The sequence below is a fragment of the Polistes fuscatus genome, unplaced genomic scaffold (assembly GCF_010416935.1).
Source record: "Polistes fuscatus isolate 324 unplaced genomic scaffold, CU_Pfus_HIC Scaffold17, whole genome shotgun sequence".
In the NCBI taxonomy this organism is placed as follows: Eukaryota; Metazoa; Arthropoda; class Insecta; order Hymenoptera; family Vespidae; genus Polistes; species Polistes fuscatus.
In genome coordinates, this window is record NW_025113075.1 from 2,100,320 (window position 1) to 2,113,425 (window position 13,106).

Consider the following 13,106-nt stretch of genomic DNA (forward strand, 5'->3'; position numbering starts at 1 on the left):
AGCTTGGAAATATGAATAAATTTTTGTACAAATTTTTAAATCAACGTTGATATCTTACGCACGCGTATATATTTATTTATTTCTTTTTTAACCGTGATAACACCTTTTTATTTGAAATGATCACGATGAACGAGTGGGACAACGATTTTTCTTTTTTTTGTTTAATTTTAAAATATCAGTATCATATTATTATTTTAATTTCTATGCTTTAATTAATATTTCACGTGTCCCCATGATTATTTTATTTCTTTTAAAGAAACATGATCCTCAACGTGGCATTGAGCCTTGGCCTCCAGCGAAAAAAAGAAAAAAAAAAAAAATGATAATGCACGTCGCGTCTCGATAAGCCGAAGATTATTTTTAAATACAAATTTGGCCTGGTACACATCCAGCAGCTTTTTTTTCTTTTTTTTTTTCCTTTACTAGTACCTAGCTCTCTTTTTTATTTCATGTTATGCATATAAAACAATATGTACGCATAAATTTACGATATATGAATAATATATACATATATATATTATATATTTTTATATTAATATATAAAATGTAAATTCGAAGAAATTCATCTTTCCTTTTGACAAAGGAAAAAGAATAAAAAATTAGAAGGAAAATTCACGAATATATCAATCAACGAATCTTAATTTAATGATGAAACGAAATCTGAACTTTCAACGTGAGAAAGGCATAAAAAATAGAAAGCATTTAAATTCTTCGCACTATTGTAAACAATTGAAACTAATTGAAAATCTTCGACACACTCTTAATCGAGAATAAATAAAAATAATAAATTAACGCGTATTCATTTGAGTTAAATAATGGGTAAAAAAACAATATTCTAATACGCAATACACGTTATACTATTCATTAATTATTTATATCTACTTTTTATTAATCCAATCAATTTGATTTTTAAACGTAAATAATTCTAATAATTCTCTAATCATATTTATATTCGTATATGTAGAATTAGATTAAAAGTTTTCTAAAAATTACTCTTCATCTTTCTCTTCGAGCAATCAAAATTAATAATTCATTCAAATATACCGAGTTTAATGTATTTTAAATAATATGAAAGAAACAAAATAATAATATTATGAATTTCATAATTCATAATTTTCCATTTTTAAAATATAAGTAATACGAAAAATTACATAACAAGAAGAGGGATTAAAAAAAAATAATAAAACATTGGATCGATTCGTAAAGAAATATATAGAAATAATTTTCTAACAAAATTATCATACCAATGAATTTTTTTCTTCCATTTTCTTTATCATTTCTTAACACGTTTCTTTTGAAATATATATTTTTTGTTTCAATCCGATTTTTATCATCGATCTTTTAATTATTCTCCTTATATCGAGTTTAATCTTAACGATGAGGAACGGGGGGGGGGGCAGTGGGGTTAGCTAGGATTTTCGATGAAGAAAAATAAAAACTACGAAGCGAAATTTAAATTAAAAAAAATTGAAAAAAGAAAAGAAGAAGAAGAAGAATAAGAAACACAATTTTTTGCCATACGGTCGCGAGCATTGATTAAAAAAAAATTAACATTTTTAAATATCAAATCGATACTTTCGTAATACAAATATGGAAATTTGATCATCGTGTTCCCGTTGTTTATCGACTTTGTCGTTTCTATCGTCATATTACTCGGTTAATAGAGGTCGTACGATGGTAGGAAAGGTGCAATCGATTTCCTTGACTTGTCATCGATCGATTGAATATCAATTATTGATTAGTATCATTTACACCAATTGTCTTTGCGTAATCAAAATTTTATTCAATTCCAATGAACTAATCTTGTTATTTCAATTAAATGACAATTAATATTACAATTTTGTAACATTCAATTTAATAAAATCGATTAGAACAAGATTCGATATCGTTGGGGGAGGGGGGGAAACAATCGACGACAAAAATTCGTTACTATCATCATTTACAATTTGACGAGTTTGCAATATGAAATTAATTTGTTCCCACAATTTGTATTAAACTTTGTGAGATGATAAATTGTATGTATAAACATTTAAATATCATTATTATTATTATTATTATTGAATAATTTCATTTATTAATTGTAGAAATTTTTTATCGTTAAATCGAGAAACATATCTGAACTATGCTAAATGATTTTTTTATTAATATAAAAAAAAGGAGAAAAAAAAAGAAAAATAATTGCATTATAAAAATTGAAGTATCTCATTAGTAAATCTAACAATATGTGAATTTGATCACGGTCGACAGCTTATTTTCAGCATTGTTGAGCCAGGCTTATCGTTATTGAAAAGTACCTAACTACTTATGTGTATAATACACACATATATGTATATATGTATATATATATATGTGTGTATAAATTACTGGGCTAAGAGAGTAAACATGGGAATGTAACACATGCTAAATACTCACAATAATATAATACGTATTAGTAACAACCAACCAAGTAAATTTTCTAATTTATTTTCTTCTCGCAAAATACGTCGAAAAAATCAAATTCTATTCTTATTCTTCCGCGTTTTTATTCGTCTTTCTTCTTCGAGAATAAAAAGGAAAAAAAAGAAAAAGAAAATCAAACTAATTACAAGTAAAACTTTATTTTTCCGCAGTGTTATATATTAATCGCACAAACGCGTTCTCGTATTGTTTTTTCTATGATCTAAATCTATGAAATTTCAGAATTTTTATATAACCAGATAAAATATTTTCTAAGAAAAGTAATTAATTAATTAATTAAAACAAAAAGAAATTATCTAAGAATTATATTGATCTAATTTATATATTTCAATTCGTCAAAATATTCTATTAAACTAATTTCGACGTTACTTATTTTAAATATCGTTCATCATCGAATAATAATGCTACAAACCGTGAAAATACGTTGTACAAACTGAAAGATATTTTCTAGAAAAAGAAAAAAAAAGAAAAAAACAGAAAATAATTGTCATCGTTCAAATTATCTATGAACTTTCGATCAACGAAAAAAATGTTGACCTACGCTCGAATGAAAATTACCGAAATAAATAATTCGATCGATTATTATAATATCGCATAAATTTCATTACCCCGTTATAGTGTATGGTAATATTCAAATGTGTTAAAATACAATTCGACGTATATTTCAACTTTGTTCGTGTCATTTTCGCATTGAAAAAAAAAAAATGAAAGCGTTATTCTTGCTTATTCGTTGCATTTGGCGAAACGCATTTGAATGCCCTCCCCCCACCCCCATCCCCACCCCTCCCCCTCACCGCCCCCTATTACTCGTTCGTCCTTCTCATCTAATTGTAAATTTTGACCTTAAAACTTCGCGTGTCAAGTGTTTTAATTGAATTCTTATCGAACGTTACAAAACAAAGTAACGTATGAAGATTCCGAGTAAAAAAAGAAAAAAAGAAGAAGAGAAAAAGAACAACAAGAAGAAAAAAAAAACATTAAAAAAAAATAATAAAGAATTCGAGGCAAGTTTAGCCTAACAAGGTGATACACGAATAAAATAACGCAAAAATATAACGCACTCTGGTCCAGATAAGAGTTATTGGTAGTAAAAAAAAAAAAACAAAAAGAAAGAAGTAGAAAAAAAAAAGACAACATTCTGAATCTAAATAATTTGTTTTTTATTTTCCCGATGAATGTATGAATGAAACGAATAAACCTTTTACCAATGAGAAACAATAATATCCTCAAAAGATTTTCTTTTCTAGATAATAGAAATGAATTGAATTGATGATTGAAATTAATTGTATTCGTTATTATACGAATAATATAATAACGCGATACAGAGGAATCTTTTATATTACGAGAGAATATATATATATATGTATGTGTGTGTGTATGTGTGTGAATAAATTATATTTATTATTAATTTTATATCGAAGAAATATATATCCTTAGGTCACATTGTCCTGCGTTATTATGCGTGTATATGTATTGTACGAGACGATCGGAAACACGCGCTTCCGAGAAGAAACATGATCCTGTGTTGAAGAAGCGATCGAAGTATGAGCAACGGCTCGTGAAAAAGAATCTAACTAACGAACAAAGAGAGGTATGCAAGATGATTTTATAATCATTTTTACCTATCATTTTTTCTCCTCTATTACGAATGAAACAATTCCCGATATCATTGAAATCTATCACGCGTAACCTGAAAACTTTGGTATATCGAATCCTGAACGAGAGTTGTACGAAGAAAAACGCATAGACGAAATACCGAAGAATTCTATATCAAATAAATAAATGCGATTAATGTAAAAATAAAACATCGTTAAACTCACCGAGATCAGGTATAGAGCTGGTGGGTTCCTCGTGGTGTCCTTTAGAATCGGAGGACCTGGCTCTCGAAGGAGGTGGCGGAGGCGGTGGTGGTGGTGGTGGTCTCATACTCGAAGTCGAACTGACCACGACTGTTCCCGAAGGTGGTGGTGGCGGTGGTGGTGGAGGTGGTCCCGCGTTATTATTGCTGTTATTGCTAGGACTATTGTTGTTGCTGGTGGTATTGTTAACAGGTGCAGTCCTAGGTGGTCGTATTTGTGTTTGGGGCGACATCAGGACCGTATCGGAACGTGCAATGCCGCCGGGTGCGTGTCCCTGGCCCTGTCCCTGGCCCGGCGGCCTCGGACACCAGCCATGCAGCACCCTGATGGCACTCCTCACTTCCGCCTGCAGTTCGGCGGCCCTGTCCCTCGCCGCGTGAGCCACCTTCAAAGATTTGCACCCCGCACCACGCGGGTCCCAAGAAAAATCCTTTTGGTTACCCAATGGTCCCCTCCTCCTCCTCCTTCTTCTTCCTCCTTCTTCTTCCTCCTCTTCTTCTTCCTCTTACTCCAACTTAATTAATGCACTTTCTTCTTAGGTAACACGATTAATAATCACCTAGATGTATTATTCGTCACATGTAAAATACTAAACCAAAACAACAATAATCAAGTCCACTTTGTGTTATATCACTCGTACAATACTATCCCATGATAATATGACAATACCGCACTAATTACAAATTCCCCGATCACCAAAATCGCGATTCGCGAACTTTTCCGATCGAAAGGTATGCGCGTGGATCTACGGCGTCACGGTAAACACACGTCGTCTCTCAATGATCTAGAAGAACGAAGATACTTTCTCTCTACTGTTGGCCCACTGTTAATATCTATCTATCTTATACTCGTTCGATAGCCTATTATACTCTGATGGTTGCTACTGCTACTGTTGGTGTAACTGCAGCTACTGTGTGCTTTTGTTAGTAACTGCTAGTACTGTTGTGCTTATCGTCTTATCTCGCAACTCACTCGTCTTTCGCGTTCTCGTACGTACTACGTGCGGCCCGTTCCCGACGCGAATGTCACGGTCAATGTCTTTGCCACCCGCCGCCGCCGCCGCTGCCGCCACCACCACCACCACCGCCACCGCGCCACCGCCGCCGCCGCCGCAGCCGCCGCCGCCGCTGGCGCGTGCCACTGCCGCGGAAACTCTCGCGGCGGCACTTCGAACTAATAAGCAGTTTCGCGCGAAACCGCCCCCTTCCCCTCTCCCCCGCCAAACTCAAAAGTCAAAGAAAAATCCGATCTTTTCTTTTAGAATCAACGCGACAATATATGTCTTATTTTTATCTACACAATTCGAACGCGCTCTTCTTTTTTTTCTTCTTCTTCTTCTTCTTTCTTCTTATTTATATCTCGATAAGATTTGTATAATATTTCGACTAACTCCTCCTCATTGAATTGTTTTTCCATTCGATTACAAATTTCAATTAAACAATAGACTATCTTTTCATATCTTTCCTTAATAATTAAACACAAAAGATATATTTAATAATGTTTAATACGATCACGCAATAATCTTTTTTGAAAATCCGAGAATGTCAAATTTCGCGCATAACCTCACTCTTCCTTCCTCCATCTCGTTATCGAAAAAATATCTCGATTCGAAAGAACGCAATGATCGATAATCTTTTTGACTTTGTTTAGTTTTACCTTTTCCGTATTTGATCTCTTCAAGTTTGTCTTTAAATTTAATTTTTGTTGTATTAGTCGTCGTGCACGCGGGCGGCGACGAGCCGACGACGACACGAACCGTCATCGGCGTCGGCGAAAGTGAGAGTGTGCGCGGTCGACCGACTCGCGAACGCGAGGACGACCGACCACGGATTCGCCGTGCATAAGAGCGCGTCTCCACAGCGATTTCCCTCCCCCTCCGACTATACTACCACTTCACTTACTCGTTCTCACTCGCGTAAGTTCGGTCTCACTCGTACTAAACTCTTTCGCGGTCTCGCTCAGACTAATCTCTCACTCATACGTATCGTTTATCTTCGGTCTCCTTCGTGCTACTTCGGTCTCTCATTCGTCTCTACACACTCGCTCCCGACCTATAGCGTCAGACGATCTACGACCACGTACGTATATGCATATACATAAACATACTTAATCTTGCTTGCTTGCTTATTTACTTACTATGAAACTGTGACCCCACGCTACGTACACATATCTATATATGTATTTTTTGAAAGAGAAAGAGAGAGAAATGATCTCCTAGCTCACACGCATTACTCCCTCCTCGTTCGAAAATTCATCTCTTTTCCCTTATTACCAGTCTCACCACCCATTCCCCGATGCTTCAGTCTACCACTCGGGTCCAACGACTTTCTGATATTAGTTTACATATGTGTAGGTATGTAAGTATATATGTGTGCGTGTGATTTATCTTAAAGATAATCTTGACTTCTTTCTCTCATCCTCTTTCTTTTTCCTTTCTTCTCTTATTCTTCTTCTTCTTTTTCTCTTTATTGTTCATTCCGTAACCTAACCTAAAAAACCGTTCTTTCGTAGGTCAGACCGAGTAGAATTCCTTCTATGCTATGGAACTTAAGTATGTATTCTGCTTTTTTTCATCGGTTATTTCCAAGACATAATTGAGAAGCTAAGAGTAATATACGTGAGTATATATATCTGTTAAAAAGAATCATTTCGTTTATTTTATTTTCAAACGAAATTATACGCTAAATAAGACATAGGAAGGACGAAAGTGTAACACGAGAAAAGTATTTGTATATTTGGAGAGACACATTTTAGGAATATCGACCAGGACTGTATCGAATCAACATCGAACCCTATTTCTCACACATTCGTTCATTTTTCCTCGATTATTTTCTATCTTCGATAACTTTATTTTCAATATTTATCCGATAACAATTAAAACATTGTACGATTCTCTCATGTAACACGAGAAGAAACATTATTGGTTCGTGTTATTCTTGAATATACTACTATTTCAATCATTTATTATATATTATTCCAAACATAATTAAAATAAAACTAAAAAAAATACTGTCAACCGCGTAGCGGTCACTCGTGACCAGCATATATTCTATCAATGGGTACCATGTGGATGATCTGTGACCAACGTTACTATATTTTATAACCGATCTTAAAATTATAGCCCCTATGATACAAAACGTATCTCTCAACCGGTTTAATATTTCAAAATATCTAATATAAATTGAAGAAAAACAAGAAAGAAAAGAGAATTTTGAATGAAAGACGAGTGTTTTTTGGAGGGTTGGTTCGTGGGTTAATAGATACAGTCCTGAGTTGAAACGGCTCTCCGATAGGCACGGGTGGTCGAATGCGCGAACGCGGTTGCGCGGCCGCTATCACATGGCCTTGTCCTTGAATGAGGCTCGTGAACCCAACTGCCGCCGCTTTTATCGATCAGCCCCCGCAACCCGCTTCGACGCACTCTCCATGACCATCCATCCATCTCGATGCAACGACGTATCAACAAGCCAGCGCTCCTACTTTCGGATTCGATCGAATTTATAAACGGTTGGAACTTGACCGGACCTTTCGAAATCAAACGCCTTATCAAATTCCTGCTTATGTACTTATATATGTCTTTTTATATTCGAGTATGATATCCAAGTTGTAATATTATCCCTTAAGCAGACTCGCATTAATCGATTGTTCGAAATTCATTAAACGAGCTTCGATGGAACATTTTTTTCTTTTTTAGACATTTCGACAAATATTTGATCTAAAAATAAAATTCTATTAAATGTTTTGTATCATATTAGTTTGATAAATCGCGAAAGGATATATGTAACCGTATAGCTTACGAAATAATCACAACTTTCGATTATCTTAAAAAAACAAACAGGACAATTTTATTGAATTAGGATTAGTTTCACGACGCACAAAGGCACTAAGCTACTTCATACAAATTTTCCTTTGAAAGATTAGCAAATAGTATATATGTTTAATAGTAACATGTTTATATTGATCTCGAGTTGACTAAAAAGGATAAAACGTATTGAAAAAAAGTATCCTACACGAGGATTAAACTAAGGACTAGTTTAACGATTGAAGACACGAATTATTGAAGAAGAAGAAGAAGAAGAAGAAGAAGATGAGGGACAAACGAGGCTAATCTTTAAGGGATCAGGTCTCTCCTTGTGCGAATGCCTTTAGAAAATGAATGAGACTTAATGAGCTTAATAGTAGCAGGTATTAAATTCCTTCTTTGTAATATACGTCGACGTTAGTATTAAAACTTCTTCTAGGTTATTCTAGGTCAGATCGAGAGAGAGGGAGGTCAAGGATTTTATTCGCCGAAGACGACCGATACAGTTTGTTCAACTGTGTGTAAAATTTAAATACACAAATATATTTTTTTCGATCGAAACTTTCAACATTTTATCTTCGATTAACCGAAGAAGAAAAAGAAGAAGAAGAAGAAGAAGAGGAAGACCTTAAAAAAAAGAAGAAAAAAAATAAAAAACAATGATTTCGAATATCCAATTCGTAAGTGGAATCTACGAACTGCGTCATGGCTTCTATACTACAGAGAAACGACTCACATCCTTTTTCTTTTTTCAAAGATCTCCGTATAAAGGAACGTAGATTGTTATCAAACTCGTCGAAATGTCGACTGACGTCAGACACGTCATCCGCAAACATAATAATTTTCGGTGAATGTTTGTCCTCGTAGCTGCTCGTAGCTTATTAAATTAGGTGTTTATCATTTTATTCATTGTCAATTTTAACATATTTTTCTTCTTACTGAAACAATTTAATTATCTAAAAAAAAAAAGTACAAAAAGAGAAACTATACACGATTAACTTATAAATAAAAAAACCAAATTACGTATAAGATAATAAGATAAAAATACGCAAATAATCATTTCAATTTAAACAACTTAGCAAGCACACACATACACACACACATACACATACACACACAGTAGCTACAAAAATTATATTATTTAAATATAGCAACGCGCGTTAGAGAGGATTAACAAACATATATTATTTGTACATCGTGTATAAATTTCCTGCAAGTGTTAACAAATAATACTATGGATAGGGAAAAAGAAAAAAAAAAATAAAAAAAAAAGAGAAAAAGATAAAGAAAGAAAGAGACAAACAAATGGTTATTTCATTGAAAGAAATAGAATCTCTTATTGTTAGGATTGTTGAGAGGAATATAGAGAGTTGTCTGGTGAATAACTCGAGGGGAATATCGTGGCTAGCCGTATTACGTGGATCCTGACGCGTAGCTGTTTAGATCTAGATGGACCTGAATCATATGAAACCGGTCCGAATGTAGCGCGACTGGGTGCCGCGGAGCGGGGTATAGCTCAGCCCGTCTCTCGTTGGATTAGGTTAGGGACAAGACGTGTTATAGCACGCATGAGTTAGAATAGAGAAAGAACGTTGATGGTGTGTGTTTTTGCATGTATGTATGTGTGTGTGCTGTTTGGGTTATGGGTAGGGATAGAACCAGAGCGATAACGAGCCGGACAGGAGTGGGAAAGAGAGTTTTGTGTGTTAACCAACAGAGAAAAAGAGAGGGGAAGAAAGAGAGAGAGAGAGAGAATCTTTATATATATATATATATATGTATAGGTGTGTCTGGATGACTGGATATATGTATTGGTGTGTTTGTGTAACAGCGAGACAGGAACAAGGTCGGTTTACTCTCAAAGGAGGTCCTCGCGTGTTCGCTCTATTTACAGAATACCTCTGCACGCTTGATGTTTTCGGGTATAGCAACCCTTTACACATAGAATTTCAAGAGGCCCTTCTAACTATTTTTATGCATCCTCTAACAAGAGCTCGCACGTACTTATTCATCTAGAATTGGATAAGAAAGTAATACGGAATACTTTTTTTTCTTAGGATTTATTTAATTTTTTTGTTACCGTTCGTTTAATAGTTGTCGTTTGAGAACGATCATTGAATTTAGATGATTTATTCGTAACTTGTAATTTTGATGATAATCATTTTTAATAGGATTGGGATGATTAGAAATGATCGTATGCGAATGTTCAGAAATGAAACTAAAGTGAAAATAGATTGGAAGGAAAGTGAATAGTTCGCGAAATGCAAGAGAGAGAAACCAAGACTGGTTCAAGTTCATGTCGCTTCGAGGCTGAAGTACCGGCTCAAGGCCGTCAGAGAAAGCCTTCCTTGTTCATGTTCTCGCAGTGGTTATGGGCTTTTAAACGATCGTATCAGAGACGTTCACGATTATTACAACAAGGACACATTTTATATCTAACGAGATAAAGATCTTTATTTCGACAATGAGAAAACATTTCGTTCGGTTAAGCTCTCGTCTTTACAATTAATTTCGTTGTAAATTGTCGTCGTATCTCGAACGATACGATCGTTTTTTTAAAAAATAAAAAAAAGAAACACTTGGTCTTGGATTTACTTTTTTTTTTATATTATACTACGTAGAATTTCGATTTAATATAAAAGTTACGAAAGATAAAAAGAAAATCTCATTGTTTTCGGGTAAAGATAAATCCGGATTTTCGATCCGAGTGTCGTGCAGAAATTTGAAAAGAAATTATTATAGATACACTATTTAGAAATGGAGATTCGAAATTAATTTAACCCAATGTAGGGTAAGTTTTGTATTATGCAATGGAACGAAAAAATAAAAAAAATAAAAAGAAACAAACAAACAAACCCATTACTTAACAATAATTCCATTTAACGTTAAAAATGATTCGATTTGATTTCTGTTCCCAACTCAAATAACTTTCTTCGATTTAATTCGAATGAGAAAATGAAACAACAAATGAAAATATAATTAATATCCAAGGAACTTTAGTCGATAAGTTTCCCCGCATAATTTGTTTAGTTAATTAAATAAAAAGTGATTAGAAAAGCGTAACGAAATGTAAAGATTAAAATACAAATAATAATGAGATAAAAGATAATGAAATTTATAAGCGTGGTACTTTCGACGAGTGAAGAAAGTTCAATGACCTAACTAAAGTGAGGTCACCCAAAGCGTTCTCCACTTTCGATCTTCAAGAGAACGTGCTTATGGCGATCCTTCGATGAAAACGAGAACGCAAATGAGAGTTTTCGAGAGAAACCGGATCGCGACCAACGGGGGTCCTGAAAACTCGCCGTGAGAGATAGCAACGTCAGTTCGCGTGAGAGTTAGCCTTTAAGAAAGCGAAACTCTCTTTCTTTCTCTTCGATTTTAATTCTATCTCGTTGGAATAACTCTCCACCGATTTTACTTTTCCTTTCGATATTTCTTCTCTTATCCTCGAACTTTGTACACGAATCTTCTTCTTTCTCTCATTTCATTTTCTTTTTTTATAAAATATCATTATTATTTTTCATTATTTGCACAGTTTACGTATTGCATCAGTGTTACGTTTTTATGGTCTTATAGAAAAACAAAAAACGATATTATTATTATTATTATTATTTTTGGCAAATTGCATTAACGGATAATTTTTATATGATTTATGATTTTGCCAAAAAGGGTTGTATAAATTTTAATTTAATAGATTTTGAAATATTACATCTCGCGTTATTATTAAATATTCAAATGATCGAAAAGATGAAAAAAGAAAAAAAAGAAAAAAAAAGAAAACATAAGAAATCAATTAAAAACGTAGAAAATTACTTCTATCTCTTTCTCACGAATCTCGTGCAACCGAATTTTCAAATCAAATTGTACATCGGGCAAAAGAAAAAGGTTTTACGCGTTCGAATTTAAACTCACGTAGCGGTAAACACGTAGTAGGATTAACTTTCTTTTCGTAACAAAAGTAAAAGTACGCGATTATTTTTTTTTTTCTACTAGATTTTCTATGTTGCGTGATTTCTCGCAGAACGTATACCTGAAGGAGGGGTCGGGGGAGGGGGAGGGGGGTTAGGTAGGGAAGAGTAGGGTAGGGTATATGATACTTTCACATGAAAGTAGGTTTTAAACTTGAAAGATCGAAGAAAGTGCAAGTGGATTCGTCGCTGGCTTATAGAAGACGAGAGAGAAACGTTCGAAACGGTTTTTGGTAGCCTTCGACGAAAGTGAAACGGCCTTCGGCAAGGAGTTTCTGCGCGTATATAGGCGCCATTGAACTAGTGACCTTCATACGAGAACCGGTCTTTGTTCCAAGCCCTTAGAGAGGTACTCTGACCCACTCTGCACTAAACTCCCCCCCCCAACCTCCCAACCCCCGCACCCCTCCACACCATTAGATTCATCTAAACCACCCATTTGTTTATCGCAATTTTCCTCTTTTTTTCTTTTTTTTTTTCATTCGATTTTCGTATTTTTTGATTAACGTAAGAATAACGCGAATTTTCTTTCAAATTTTGTGGAATTTTTGTTGTTTCTTTCTTGTCAATTATAATTTTTCTTTTCGTATAAATTTGACAATTATTTCTCGTTTTATTTTTGTTTTTTTTTTGCTTTCACATTTAGAAAATTGAACGATCAAATGAAAACTATCTCAATTTTTCGTTTAAACGTGCGATAAAAAAGGTAAATAAAAGTATTACGCGTGTAGAATTTTAATGGGAATTTAACGAAGCGTGATTAGAATTTTATATCGCGAAAGTTAAATATAAAATTATAAAATAAGAGTGAAAATAATATTTTCGCTTTCTTATTTCCTTGGGTCGAGTTATTTTTCTTCTTTTCTTCTTTTCTTTTTCTCGTAATAATATTCGAGAAATAATGATTTTGGAAATAATGATTTATTTATGTCAAATGTTGAAATGTTAATAAGAGAAAAATAACGTAATCAAGTTAGAGACTATTGTTAATTTATTAATTGTGTACGCGAGGAGACT

The 13,106-nt window shown here is 33.9% G+C and overlaps 1 protein-coding gene and 1 long non-coding RNA gene across 2 annotated transcripts in view; one reads left to right on the forward strand and one right to left on the reverse strand.

Moving 5' to 3' along the window:
- LOC122515121 (allergen Asp f 7 homolog) overlaps nt 1–5,361 on the reverse strand; it is a 37,238-nt gene extending 31,877 nt beyond the window's left edge. The window contains exon 1 of the mRNA XM_043632331.1: nt 4,278–5,361. Coding sequence (XP_043488266.1) covers nt 4,278–4,548 — 271 coding nt within the window. The 5' untranslated portion in view covers nt 4,549–5,361. The remainder of the gene's footprint in view (nt 1–4,277) is intronic.
- A 911-nt stretch (nt 5,362–6,272) lies between these two features.
- Nucleotides 6,273–8,697, forward strand: LOC122515120. Its single transcript, XR_006303213.1, has 3 exons — nt 6,273–6,394; nt 6,828–8,501; nt 8,558–8,697. It is a non-coding gene; the product is annotated as an uncharacterized LOC122515120 (long non-coding RNA).
- Nucleotides 8,698–13,106: the final 4,409 nt, after the last annotated feature.